The sequence below is a fragment of the Scyliorhinus torazame genome, chromosome 13, assembly GCF_047496885.1.
Source record: "Scyliorhinus torazame isolate Kashiwa2021f chromosome 13, sScyTor2.1, whole genome shotgun sequence".
NCBI lineage: Eukaryota > Metazoa > Chordata > Chondrichthyes > Carcharhiniformes > Scyliorhinidae > Scyliorhinus > Scyliorhinus torazame.
In genome coordinates this window covers 52,073,399-52,087,610 of record NC_092719.1, presented here as the reverse complement: position 1 = coordinate 52,087,610, position 14,212 = coordinate 52,073,399, and the positions used below count along the sequence as shown (strand labels likewise).

The 14,212-nt window shown below is 43.6% G+C and overlaps 1 protein-coding gene across 9 annotated transcripts in view; it reads left to right on the top strand.

Annotated features, from left to right (window-relative positions):
- LOC140388010 (GRAM domain-containing protein 4-like) overlaps positions 1-14,212 on the top strand; it is a 286,335-nt gene that overhangs the window by 161,072 nt on the left and 111,051 nt on the right. Inside the window, exon 1 of one of the 9 annotated variants that reach the window (XM_072471477.1) lies at positions 8,186-9,087. The exons of the other annotated variants lie outside the window; for them this stretch is intronic. Coding sequence (XP_072327578.1) covers positions 9,006-9,087 — 82 coding nt within the window. The 5' untranslated portion in view covers positions 8,186-9,005. Of the gene's footprint in view, positions 1-8,185; positions 9,088-14,212 lie in introns of those variants that run through there. 9 annotated transcript variants of the gene reach the window in all.

Genomic DNA, 14,212 nt, shown 5'->3' with positions numbered 1-14,212 from the left:
AAATTTTAAAAAATATATACAAAAACAATGGTCCCACCTACAAGCATAACACCCAAATTATACTTTTTATATGGGTAGAGGGAAAGAAAGAGTTGCATTTACGCAATGCTTTTCATAAGCACAGGAATTCCACAAATACTTTACAACCAATTAAGTACTTCTGATTTGCGGGGGTGGCACGGTGGTGCAGGGGTTAGCACCACTGCCTCATGGCGCTGAGGTCCTGGGTTCAATCCTGGCCCGGGTCACTGTCCGTGTGGAGTTTGCACATTCTTTCCATGTATGCGTGGGTCTCACCCCCACAATCCAAATATGTGCAGGGTAGGTGGATTGGCCTTGCTAAATTGCCGCTTAATTGAAAAAAAAAAAGAATTGTGTACTCTAAATTTATATTAAAAAATGAAATTACTTCTGGTTTGAATTCACTGTTTTAATCTGTCAGATTTGGGAATTCCATAATGATCAGATTATCTGTTTAGATGTTGGTTACACTACAGATTGAGAGAACTCACCTGCCTTTTTATTTTTAAAGATCACAACCATCAGACATCTCAAAATGTTGTGAAAAACTGCTCAGTCCTCTGACTCACCACTAATCTTTGCCATGTATGTTTTTTCCTTTCAGTTTAATATTATCCATAACTTTCTTGGCTAATCATGGTTGATTTAACCCCTTCCGAGACTCCTTCTTCCTCATTGTTGTGAGTCACAAACTATTTTCATAAACATCTGCCATTGCTGATTCACTGTCTTTTCTGCTGGAACTGGGAAGTCCTGAGGTGAAGGAGCGATTTGTAAAGTCTGAGATTTATCCTTACATATCAATATTATTAAAAAAGGTTAAATGAAGCTTAAATGAACCATTTTAATTAAGAACAACAATTAAGTACTTTTTTGAAAGTGTACTTACCAGAGGGGGATTTACAACTCATGGGGCCCTGTGCTCACGTTAACCTCTGGGGCGCTCTACCATAAACCTCACCCCATCCGCCAACTCTCCCAGAACGCAAAGGCAGAAGCCATGAAAATACACCTATTGATCACTGTTTCTTCACTTGTAAAATCATGCCTATATGAATAATTGCTTTGCTGAAATCCAAGCTTACCTCTTGTATGAAGCTGTAATTCTGATCATGGATTTTCTCTCCCTCATCCCGGCTTTACCCCCTCACACACTCTCCCTACCCCTCATATTTGACCCTCACATGTTCCCACTTTCACCTCACTTGCCTTGATGGTGCTCCGTCTGCTCTGCCGCCCTGCCTGCTGCTGGGCTTGGATCCATTGCCTCACCCTCACCCAATGTTTGCAGCGGATGCCTCTCCTTTGCCTCAAGGGGGCCTACTCTCCTATTGCCTGTCTCACCCAAGCCCGCCTGGTGCTCACTGCAGCTGCTTCTCCTTCACATCAGGGCCTTGCTTTCCTGCTGCCTGTCTTACCCAAAGTCCCTTGGCGCATGCCACCTCTCCGTCACCTCAGGGCCTCGCACAAGCAGAAAAGATAGTTGATCAGCAATGGCAGATATTTATTAAAATAGTTTATTAAAATAGTTAATGACTTGCAACAAAGATATATCCCAGTGAGTAAGAAAGATTCTAGAAAGGGGTTAAATCAACCATGGTTAACCAAAGAAGTTGAGGATAGTTTGAAACTGAAAGAAAAAACATACAATGTGTCAAAGATTAGTGGTAAGCCAGAGGATTGGGAAAGTTTTAAAAACCAACAAAAGATGACCAAAAATAATAGAGGGCGAAGATAAATTATGAGGGTAAGCTAGTAAGTAATATAAAAATGGACAGTAAGAGCTTCTTTAAATATATAAAAAGGAGGGGCAAGGCCAAAGTGAACATAGGGCCCTTAGAGAATGAGATTGGGGAAATAATAATGGAGAAACCAGGAAATTTCACAGGAGTTATATCTTGCGTCACTTTTCACAGTAGAAGACACTAATAGCATTCTAAATATACTAAATAATCAATGGGCAAAAGGGGCTGAAGAAATAAATACACTAACTAGCACTAGAGGAAAAAGTACTAGGGAAACTAATGGAGCATGAGGCCGATAAGTTCCTTGGTCCGGATGGATTGCATCCTAGGATATTAAAGGAAGTAGCTACAGAGATGGTGTATACATTAGCAGTGATCGTCCATAAATCCTTAAATTCTGGAAAAGTCCCAGAGGATTGGAAGACCACTGATGTAACACCCTTATTCAAAAAGTGCAGGAGCCAAAAACAGCTAAGTATAGGCCAGTTAGCTTTACATCAGTATTTGGGAAAATGAGAATCCATTATAAAGAATGTAATAGCAGAACATTTAGAAATACATAACAAAATCAAGCAGAGTCAGCATGGCTTCATGAAGGGGAAATAATGTGTGACAAATTTATTAGAGTTCTTTGAGGTTCTAGCGAGAAGCATGGATAAGGAGAACAAGTAGATATAATATACTTGGGTTTACATAAAGAGTTGATAAGTTACTACACTGAAGGCTACTTAATAAGATATGGGCTCATGGTGTTGGAAGTAGTATATTAGCATGGATAGAGGATTGGATAACTGTGAGAAGAGTTGGGATAATGGGCATTTTCGGGGTGGCAACCTCTAGTGGAGTTCCACAGGGATCAGTGCTGGGGCCACAATTATTTACACTATATGTTAATGATTTGGACGAGGAAAGTGAATGTGATATTACCAAGTTTGCGGGTGACACAATAGTAATTGGGAAGGAACGTGGTGACGATAACAGTCTACAGAGGAAGAAAGACAGATGAAGTGAGTGGGCAAAAACTTGACAGTTGGAAGAAAATGTGAACATAGAACAGTACAGCACAGATACTTTGGTAGGAAGAATAAAGGAGCTGAATATTATTTAAATGGAGAAAGACTGCAGAAACCTGCAGTATAGAGGGATTTGGGGGTCTTCGTTCATAAATCCTAAAAAGTTAGCATACAAGCTCAGCAGGTACCAGGGAAAGTAAATGGAATGTTGCCCTTCATTTCAAAGTGAATGGAGTTTAAAAATAGAGACATCTTGCTGAAACTATACAAAACACCAGTTAGACCACACCTGGAATAGTGTGAATAGTTTTGGTCCCTTTATCTAAGGAAAGATATTCTGGCATTGGAGGCAGTCCAGAGAATGTTAACCAGGTTGATCCCGGGTATGGAGGGATTTTCTTATGAGGAGAGGTTCAGTCGGTAGGGCCTGCACTCTTTTGAGTTTGGAAGAATGAGAGGCAAAATTAAAATTCAATAAGTTAACCTCGACCGAGAGGAAGTTCTGAGTGGTCTGGCATCTTAAAAGTAGACAAATATCCAGGACCAGATGAAATGTATCCCAGGCTGTTGGGTGAGGCAAGGGAGGGAAATATCAGGGGCGCTGACAATTTCAATTTCTCTCTGGCCACAAGAAGAAGTGCTGGAGAATTGAAGGAAAGCCAGTGTGGTAAGGCCAGTCAACCTCAGTGGTGGGGAAACTATTGGAAGCAATTCTGAGAGACCAAATTAATCTGCATTTGGAGAGGCAAATCAAGAACAGTCAGCGTGGTTTTGTTAAGGGGAGATCATGTCTGACCAAAATGATTGAATTTTTTGAAAAGGTGACCAGGCATATAAATGAGGGCAATGCATTTCACATGTGTACTTGGACTTCAGCAAGGCTTTTGATAAGGTCCCACATGGGAGACTGATAGCGAAGGCAAGAGCCCATGGGATCCAAGGAAATTTGGCAAATTGGATCCAAAATTGGCTGACTGGCAGGAAGCAGAAGGTGATGGTCGAGGGATGGTTTTCTGACTGGAAACCTGTGTCCAGTGGGGTCCTGCAGGGATCATTGTTGGGGCCCTTGCTGTTTGTGGTTTATATAAATGATTTAGACCTGAATGTAGGAGGGTTGATCAGTAAGTTCGCGGATGATACAAAAATTGGTGGGGCGATAAAAAGTGAGGAGGATAGCCTTAGACCATAGCATGATATAGATGGGCTGATCAGTGGCAAATGGAATTCAATCCTGATAAGTGTGAGGCGATGCACTTGGGCAGGACAAACGAGGCAAGGGAATACATAATGAACAGTAGACCTCTGGGATAGAGAGATGGGATATACAGGGGTTGTTTTCATTGGAGCAGAGGAGACTGAGGGGGGACATGATTGAGATGTATAAAATTATGAATGGTATAGATAGAGTAGACAGGAAGAAACCTTTCCTCTTGGTGGAGGGATCAATGACCAGGAATTTACAGTGCAGAAGGAGGCCATTCGGCCCATTAAGTCTGCACCGGCCCTTGGAAGGAGCACCCTGATTAAGCCCATGCCTCCACCCTATCCCCATAACCCAGTAACCCCACCTAGCCTTTTGGACACTAAGGGGCAATTTAGCATGGCCAATCCACCTAACTGCACATCTTTGGACTGTGGGAGGAAACCGCAGCACCGGAGGAAACCCACGTAGATACGGGGAGGAAGTACAAACTCCACACAGACAGTCACCCGAGGCTGGAATTGAACCCGGGACCCTGGAGCTGTGAGGCAGCAGTGCTAATCACTGTGCCACCAAGTGTCAACCACATTGCTGTGGGTCTGGAGTCGCATGTTACCAGACCAGGTATGGATGGCAAATTTCCTTTATTAAAAGGATAAATCCCCGGGACCTGATGAAATGTATCCCAGGATGTTGTGGGAGGCTAGGGAGGAAATTGCGGGTCCCCTAACCGAGATATTTGAATCATCGGCAGCCACAGGTGAGGTGCCTGAAGATTGGAGAGTGGCGAATGTTGTGCCCTTGTTTAAGAAGGGCAGCAGGGAAAAGCCTGGGAACTACAGACCGGTGAGCCTAACGTCTGTAGTAGGTAAGTTGCTAGAAGGTATTCTGAGAGACAGGATCTACAAGCATTTAGAGAGGCAAGGACTGATTCGGGGCAGTCAGCATGGCTTTGTGCGTGGAAAATCATGTCTCACAAATTTGATTGAGTTTTTTGAGGGGGTGACCAAGAAGGTAGATGAGGGCAGTGCAGTAGACGTTGTCTACATGGACTTTAGCAAAGCCTTTGACAAGGTACCGCATGGTAGGTTGTTGCAGAAGGTTAAAGCTCACGGGATCCAGGGTGAGGTTGCCAATTGGATTCAAAATTGGCTGGACGACAGAAGGCAGAGGGTGGTTGTAGAGGGTTGTTTTTCAAACTGGAGGCCTGTGACCAGTGGTGTGCCTCAGGGATCGGTGCTGGGTCCACTGTTATTTGTGATTTATATTAATGATTTGGATGAGAATTTAGGAGGCATGGTTAGTAAGTTTGCAGATGACACCAAGATTGGTGGCACAGTGGATAGTGAAGAAGGTTATCTAGGATTGCAACGGGATCTTGATCAATTAGGCCAGTGGGCCGACGAATGGCAGATGGAGTTTAATTTAGATAAATGTGAGGTGATGCATTTTGGCAGATCGAATCAGGCCAGGACCTACTCAGTTAATGGTATGGCGTTGGGGAGAGTTATAGAACAAAGAGATCTAGGAGTACAGGTTCATAGCTCCTTGAAGGTGGAGTCGCAGGTGGACAGGGTGGTGAAGAAGGCATTCGGCATGCTTGGTTTCATTGGTCAGAACATTGAATATAGGAGTTGGGACGTCTTGTTGAAGTTGTACAAGACATTGGTACGGCCACACTTGGAATACTGTGTGCAGTTCTGGTCACCCTATTATAGAAAGGATATTATTAAACTAGAAAGAGTGCAGAAAAGATTTACTAGGATGTTGCCGGGACTTGATGGTTTGAGTTATAAGGAGAGGCTGGATAGACTGGGACTTTTTTCCCTGGAGCGTAGGAGGCTTAGGGGTGATCTTATAGAGGTCTATAAAATAATGAGGGGCATAGATAAGGTAGATAGTCAACATCTTTTCCCAAAGGTAGGGGAGTCTAAAACTAGAGGGCATAGGTTTAAGGTGAGAGGGGAGAGATTAAGAAGGGCCCAGAGGGGCAATTTCTTCACTCAGAGGGTAGTGAGTGTCTGGAATGGGCTGCCAGAGGTAGTAGTAGAAGCGGGTACAATTGTGTCTTTCAAAAAGCATTTAGATGGTTACATGGGTAAGATGGGTATAGAGGGTTATGGGCCAAGTGCGGGCAACTGGGACTAGCTTAATGGTAAAAAACTGGGCGGCATGGACTGGTTGGGCCGAAGGGCCTGTTTCCATGCTGTAAACTTCTATGATTCTATATTGGAGAACCAGATGGGTTTTGAAGACGATGAATGATAGTTGTCATGGTCACCATTGCTGAGGCAGGCTTTATATTCCCATGTCCCCGCCTGGCCCACTGAATTATTAGTCCAGTTCTATTCAACAGCGACTGCTTCCACTTCTATAGGTCTCTTAACGTAGAAAACAGCCTAAGGTGTGTCATGGTGTAAAAAACAGATGCCAGTTTAGTCATAGAACATACAGTGCAGAAGGAGGCCATTCGGCCCATCGAGTCTGCACCGACTCACTTAAGCCCTCACTTCCACCCTATCCCAGTAACCCCTCCTAACTTTTTTGGTCACTAACGGCAATTTATCATGGCCACTTTACCTAACCTGCACGTCTTTGCACTGTGGGAGGAAACCGGAGCACCCGGTGGAAACCCACGCAGACACGGGGAGAACATGCAGACTCCGCACAGACCGTGACCCAGCGGGGAATCGAACCTGGGACCCTGGCGCTGTGAAGCCACAGTGATAGCCACTTGTACTACTGTGCTGACCTAACAAGGGAACAAGGGAAGTAGACTGAAGGCACCAGAGTGAAGTTATTTGACGAAGTAATGGTGGAAATACTGGAGTTGCCATGGAGTTGGATATGAACAATGTGTTCAAGGAGGAAAGGAAATTTGAAATGGCATGGCAATAGGAAGAGACTGTATAAGGTTGGGGATGGGATTTATACAGAGGAATTAATAAATATAGTTTTCTTTAGAAGTTATGGCAATGTTTGAGGAGAGTGTTGTTGGATATGTCACCATGTATCGGACCAAGGAGTGAGAATTTAATGGTCAGGAACATGCTCTTATAATTCACAAATCAAATGGTGAGTCTTATGTAAGGGATAAATCTAATGATAGCTAAGATAATGTTGCGGATGATGCTGTGGAGTGATGTGAAGTCTACTTAAGTGCAGGAAAACTCTGGCAACTTGGGAGTTCAGGGCAGATGGTCAAGGGACCAAACCGCAGAGGGAAGCCACATTGAGAAATACTTGCAAGGTGATCTCCAATACAAAGAATTTGAAAACTACAGTGGGAAGAAATTCATTTGCTTTGAGCCACTTCTGGCAGTAACATGCAGACTTGCCTCAATTCCCTGGGGGCAGACAATGCCAAGCGATGCTACCAGTATGCCCAGCATGACACACTTCATTAAAGAATAATTGACCAATATAACTTGCACAAATGTATCAATTTTTATTTAATGGAAAAGCTAAGTGACAACAATCCAATTTGATGATCAGGCAGTTACATTTTATTTTTAAAAGGCTACATTTTATTTTTTAAAGTTTCTTTGGGGAATTTGGCCACAAGTGAAAAAATAAAGATTCTGGCTTTGGGCAGGATTTTCCAGTCCTGCCTGCCCCCAGACCCAAAATTCTCCATCACATTTTCTGTCCTTTTTCCCCCAGTTATTAGAACCTGCTAGATTGGATGTGAAATTTAGGGAATTGAAGTATAAAGATTTAGAGAAAATTGGTGTCTTATTTTTAGAAAGTTGGTTTGCTAGCTTAGGGGAACTGTAAGAAAAATATGGGCTCACAGATGCTGATGGGTTCAAGTATCTTCAGGTGCACAGCTGGGTCAAAAACTACTTTTCAGCCTTTCTGACGAAGCAGCCTTGCTCACGAGGGTTCTATTCGGAGGGGGCCAGCATGTTGGTTATATAACAGTACATAGTAGCTATGTTTTACTGTTGTAAGGGATGGGGGGGAAGGGTTCTTGCTTTTTAATTGTTATTCTGTGTTGTTATAGGTTTTGTATTAAAATTATTTCCTGTCCTGCCTGAAATTGTGTGTGTGTCAATTTTAAAGTAAAATCTACTGCACTAATTGTACGTCCATTCTCAGAGTAGGCGGGGATTAACAGCTACACATTTAATTTGCATGCGTTCTAGCACAGTCCTTTTCAACCCAGAGTCGCGACCCACGGGCGGGTATCGGGAAGGTCCCGGTGCCTTGCGTTGCGGCATTTCCAATCGTGGGGCCATGCGTCGGCGTTCCCGATCGTGGGAAGAAGTGCCCACCGGCGCGACTGGCTTTTAAATATGCTGGCTGCAATCGGCTTTCAGAATGCTGGCCGTTCCCCGCATGCGTGTCCCCTCAGCAGTGTGCAGGCCCGGAGCCCAGCGTGGCAGTACGCCTCCTCCTGACGGCAGCACGCTGACCCAGGAGCAGATTTTTTTGAAATCAGTGGGGTCTTTCTGTCTGGAGCGGCAGCAGAGAGCAGGTCATGCGCCCCGCACACTGCGTCACGGTTTCTGGGCATGAGAGAGGTTCTTCCATATTGCACTTGCCAGCAGTGAGCTCCAGGGCCTCTAGTGAACAGCCCATGAAGAAGAAGCTGTAAACAGGAACAAAGCAGCATAAAGATGACTACTTGAGGTGTGGGTTATTAATTGTGCCAATGGAAATTAGTATTCAAAGTGTTATATGCAGGGAAGTACTGGCAAATGAAAGTTTAAACTCTCAAACCTTCAAAGACATTTGAAGACTAAGCATGGCGGTTCGAGGACAAACCTCTTGAATTTGTTCAACGAATGCAGTGAGATCTTAAATCATCAGCTGAAGACATTATCAGAAATGTAACATTGAATAATAAGCAAGGGAGATGATGAGTACCAAGCAAGCTCACCTGCAAATTTTTTTTGGAAAATATTTCATTGAGGCATTTATAATTTTAACACATTTCAACAACAGCATCCAACAGAGACAGAACCCATAACAAAATAACCATCATCACCCCCATGCCCCCGAACACCAAGCCCAGCCAACATGGCTCATAAAAACACACCGCCGGCCCTCCCGCCATTGGTTTTCCTACCCTTGTTTGTCACGGCTCACCTGCAAATTAAAGGTAAGTGAAATGGTGGGTCGCGAAGCTCGGGCAGCATAGGTTGGCCGGTGTGGGTCCCGAAGGATGGCTGGTTGATAAAAATGGGTCACGGTCAAAAAAGTTTGAAAAACACTGTTCTAGCACACACACAATTGCCAGCTTGTGAGCTCACGTGATTCTGGCGCCTACTCTATGTTTTATTCAAGTTTTGTATTGCTGTTTTATTTATTTTTCCTTTGATTTTGGCTGTCTGCAACCAAATTTCTAATGTTTTGTGGGAGTATGGCTTCATTTGAATTGCTCTGGTGTACAGCCCCTGCAATATTCAGGACAGTGTTGCAAAATATTCTTGATTATGAGGGCAACACGAGAGCATAGTGGTTAGCTCAGCTCCAGGTCCCAGGTTCGATTCCCAACTTGGGACACTATCTGTGTGGAGTCTGCACGTTCTCCCCGTGTGTGCATGGGTTTCATCCGGGTGCCCGGTTTCCTCCCACAGTCCAAAGATGTGCAGGTTAGGTGGATTGGCCATGCTAAATTGCCCTTAGTGTCCAAAATTGCCCTTAGTGTTGGGTGGGGTTACTGGGTTATGGGGATAGGGTGGAGGTGTGGGCTTGGGAGGGTGCTCTTTCCAAGAGCCGGTGCAGACTCGATGGGCCGAATGGCCTCCTTCTGCACTGTAAATTCTACAATTCTATCCATGATTATCAGTAGATCATTTATTTTTTTAAAAATAAATTTCGGGTACCCAATTTTTTTTTCCAATTAAGGGGCAATTTAGCGTGGCCAATCCACCTATCCTGCACATCTTTTGGTTGCGGGGGTGAAATCCACGCAGACACTGGGAGAATGTGCAAACTCCACACGAACAGTGACCCAGGGCCGGGATTCGAACCCAGGTCCTCAGCACCGCAGCCCCAGTGCTAACCACTGTGCCACATACCGGCCTATCAGTAGATCAATTATTATATAGCAGCAGCAACAATTCTTTACAAGGTGCTCAAATTCCTGTTTGTTCACTTCGGCAGGTTTGGCAAGCACCAAAATGAGTCAGAATCATCTGAATATGCGTCATATCAACGACTGCATTCTGTTTACAGTGGCCTTATGACATGCAAATTCTATTTACAATTAACAAACTGCAGGAAAGATAAATAGAGTAATGTTTTTTTATTTTATGTCCTTCCTGTTTTATGACTCAGTAGGTAAATTCTTCTTGTAACGTGGCACTAAACCAGATAGATCGCAAGTCCTTGCTTCAGTTCCTGTCCTGTATTGAACTGGGATAATTGTGGTGTTATTACTTTTGTTCTTGGTACCCTGAGTTTCACAGAAGGAAAATTAAACTGAGTTCCCAAACGTTAAACAGTGGCTATGAGACGAGGATAGGGTTGACATTACAGTAAAATCTTTACTATCTGGCATGTGCGGGGAATATATCATGCCGTATAATCAAAGATGCATATTTGCAGATGGAATACATTGTATGACCCTCCAGATGAATAGTCCGCAAGGACTGAGTAAAACAGGGCAGCACGCTGGTGCAGTGGTTAGCACTGCTGCCTCATGGCGTTGAGGTCCCAGGTACGATCTCGGCTCTGGGTCACTGTCTGTGTGGAGTTTGCACATTCTCCCTGTGTTTGCATGGGTTTCGCCCCAACAACCCAAAGATGTGCGGGGTAGGTAGATTCGCCATGCTAAATTTCCCCTTAATTGCAAAAAATTAATTGGACACTCTAAAATTCAAAAAAAAAAGTACTGAGTAAAGAGCAATATTCTTTTTACTTCCAATCTTCAAATGTACATTAAAACATAAAATTGAAGTATTAAATAGTTTATCAGTACTTGAGAACTAATCCTCAGCATCTCTTACAACTACCCCTGAAGATGTAAAAGTCAAAAGAGATTGGGCCAGAGTGCAAACCCTGGATGTTTTATTGTATAAACCTGATGTTAGCTTGCTTATTTGCCTTCCGCCTTTTCTGCATGACATTGGAGTGCAGAATATGCAATTGCATATCTTCTTGTTCAGCGCAACAAGTCTCCCTTTCAATGAATTTAATCAATGTATCAAAAGCTGAAGCAGCATTAGCCCAAGTTATTTTCTCCTCTTCACTGAAATCATCTTCAGAATCTTTCTCCGTTTCCCTCCGCTTTTGAGAATTCAAAACACTTTCCATAATCAGTAACAGTATGTGCCACTTCACCCCACTTTGTCAGCTCCAACCCACTCTCCATCTCGCTTTCACAAAGTTTGTTGAATGAGTGTGTAGTAACATCAGTTTCATTCACCATTTCAATAATTTTGGAGAATATTTGTTCTAGGCCTTGCATTAAGCCCTTCAAAATCTTTCTCATCAGAAGAGCCTTCTGCAAACATAATTTTCCTCTCTATTGGTGTACTTTTCATTGACTTCAAGGCACAGGCCACATTAAACATGCCATCTTTTATGCTATAACCAGAGTAAGTTCTGTATAGTACCTTTGTGATTGAAATCTCTTCTGTAATAACATTTCATATTCTGGATGGCACCCTGGTCCTTTGCTTGATTTAATGAGGTTACACTGGATACTTGGGATACTTGCCTTTATTAGCCGAGGCATAGTGGTTATGATGGAGCTGTAGAAAACGCTTGTTACTTTTACTGTGTGCAGTTCTTATCGCCACCCCATAAGAAGGATATGATAGTACTTGAGAGGGTCCAGAGGAGATTCACCAGGATGTTGCCTGGGCTGGAGCGCTTCAGCTATGAAGAGAGACTGGTTAGGCTGGGGTTGTTTTCCTTAAGAGCAGAGAAAGCTGAGGGGAACATGATCGAGGTGTACAAAATTATGAGGGATATAGATAGGGTAGATGGGAATTAACCTTTCCCCGAAGCAGAGGGGTTGAGAACCAGGGGGCATAGATTTAAGCTAAGGGGCAAATGATTTACAGGGGATTTGAGGGGAAACCTTTTCTTCCAGAGGGTGGTGGGAATCTGGAACTCTCTGCCCGAAAGGGTGGTAGAGGCAGGTATATTTACAATATTTAAGAAGCATTTAGATGAGCACTTAAAACACCATAGGATACAAGGCTACGGACCAAGTGCTGGAAAATGAGATTAGAATCGATAGGTGTTTGATGGCTGGCACAAACCCGACGGGCTGAAGGGCCTCTTTTTGTGCTTTAAAACTTTGACTCTATGGCCGTTCATAATCTCCGATTCATTAGGGTGAACTCAGCAATTGTCTGGCTATGAACTGTGGGTGCTAGAACATGATGAAACCATTCCTGAAAAATTGATTTGTTCATCCATGCATTAATAATCTTTATTATTATTGTCACAAGTAGGCTTACATTAACACTGAAATGAAATTACTGTGAAAATCCCCTAGTCGCCACGGGCACCTGTTTGGGTACACTGAGGGAGAATTCAGAATGTCCAATTCACCTAACAAGCACGTCTTTCGGGACTTGTGGGAGGAAACCGGAGCACTCGGTGGAAACTCACGCAGACACGGGGAGAACGTGCAGACACAGTGACCAAGCGGGAATCGAACCTGGGACCCTGGTGCTGTGAAGCAACAGTGCTATCCACTGTGTACCGTGCCATCCTTTGCACTATGCATTGTACATTACAGATAATTGTGCAGCACCTTTTTAAAAGACCTAGGATGCTTGAATTTTCCAACCACCAAAAGCTTTATGCAAGCCTGCAGCATTTGCACATGTAAAGACTCCCAAATAGTGGAACGGAGTTAGACAGATTTCTAAGTGCAAAAACAATAGGGCAGTAATCGTTGGGGACTTCAACCACATCAATATCAATTGAGATAAGAATGTGTGAAGGACACCAAAGGCACAAAATTCTTGAACGGCATTCAAGAGAACTTTCTTTCGACAGCACGTAACAAGCCCAATGAGATGGAGTGCAATCCTATTTTATTATTATTTTCCAACTAAGGGACAATTTAGCGTGGCCAATCCACATACTCTGCACACCTTTGGCTTGTGGGGGTGAGGCCCACGCAGACACTGGGACAATGTGCAAACTTCACATGGATAGCGATCAAACCCGGGTCCTCGGTGCCATGAGGCAGCAGTGCTAACCATTGCGCCACCATGCTGCCTAGGAGTGCAATTCTAGATTTAGTGTTCAGAAATGAAGCTGGGCAAGCCAATGAAATAGCAATGGGGGACCATTTGGAGATGGACTAAAATATATTTAGATTTAGCATCATTGTGGAAAAAGGCAAAGATAGATCAGGAGTAATAGTTCTAAATTGGGGGAAAACAAATTTTCAAAGTTGATGGGTGAGCTCCAAAAGTGGACTGAATACACCAGTAGAAGAAAAAACTGCGTGCAGTGGGAGGCATTCAAAGGTGAATTTTACGGGCTCAGTGTAAACATGCCCCCACAAAGAAAATGGGTGGTACTACCAAATCTAGAGCCCTCGGTAATCCAAAAGCATGCAGGCCAAGCTAAAACATAAAACAAAAGCTTATGACAACCAGGAAAGTCTTAATACTACAGAATGCCGAAAGGATTATATAAAGTACAGGAGTGAAGTAAAAATGGAAATGAGGAACGAAAAGATATTGGCAGGTAAAATCAAATACAATCTTTCGATGTTTTGCCGACACAGTAAGAGCAAAAGATTAACTAAGGAAAAGGTAGAGCCTATCAGAAATGTACATGGCAACTTGTGCATTGATTCAGAAGATGTGGTCAAGATTCCCAATGAGTACTTTGGCTCTGCCTTTACTAAGGAGAGGGATGCAGACATTCTAGTTGAAGAGGAGTGTGAAATATTAGATACAAAAAGCTTAGTGAGAGAAGGAAGTGCTGGCATCCTTGAGGGTGGATAAATAACCAGGGCCAGATGGATTATGTCCCAGGCTGTTGAAGGAAACATAGAAAAAAGGAGCATGAGGAGGCCATTCAGCCCTTCGAGCATGCTCCACCATTCATGATTGTGGCTGATCATCCAATGCAATAGCCTAATCCTGTCTCCCACCCGCTCCCCCCCTCCCCCCCCCCCCCCCCCCATATTCTTTGATCCCCTTTGCCCCAAGTGCTTTACCTAACTGGTTCTTGGAAACATGCAATGTTTTGGCCTCAACTACTTCCTGTGGTAAAGAATTCCATAGGCTCACCACTCCCTG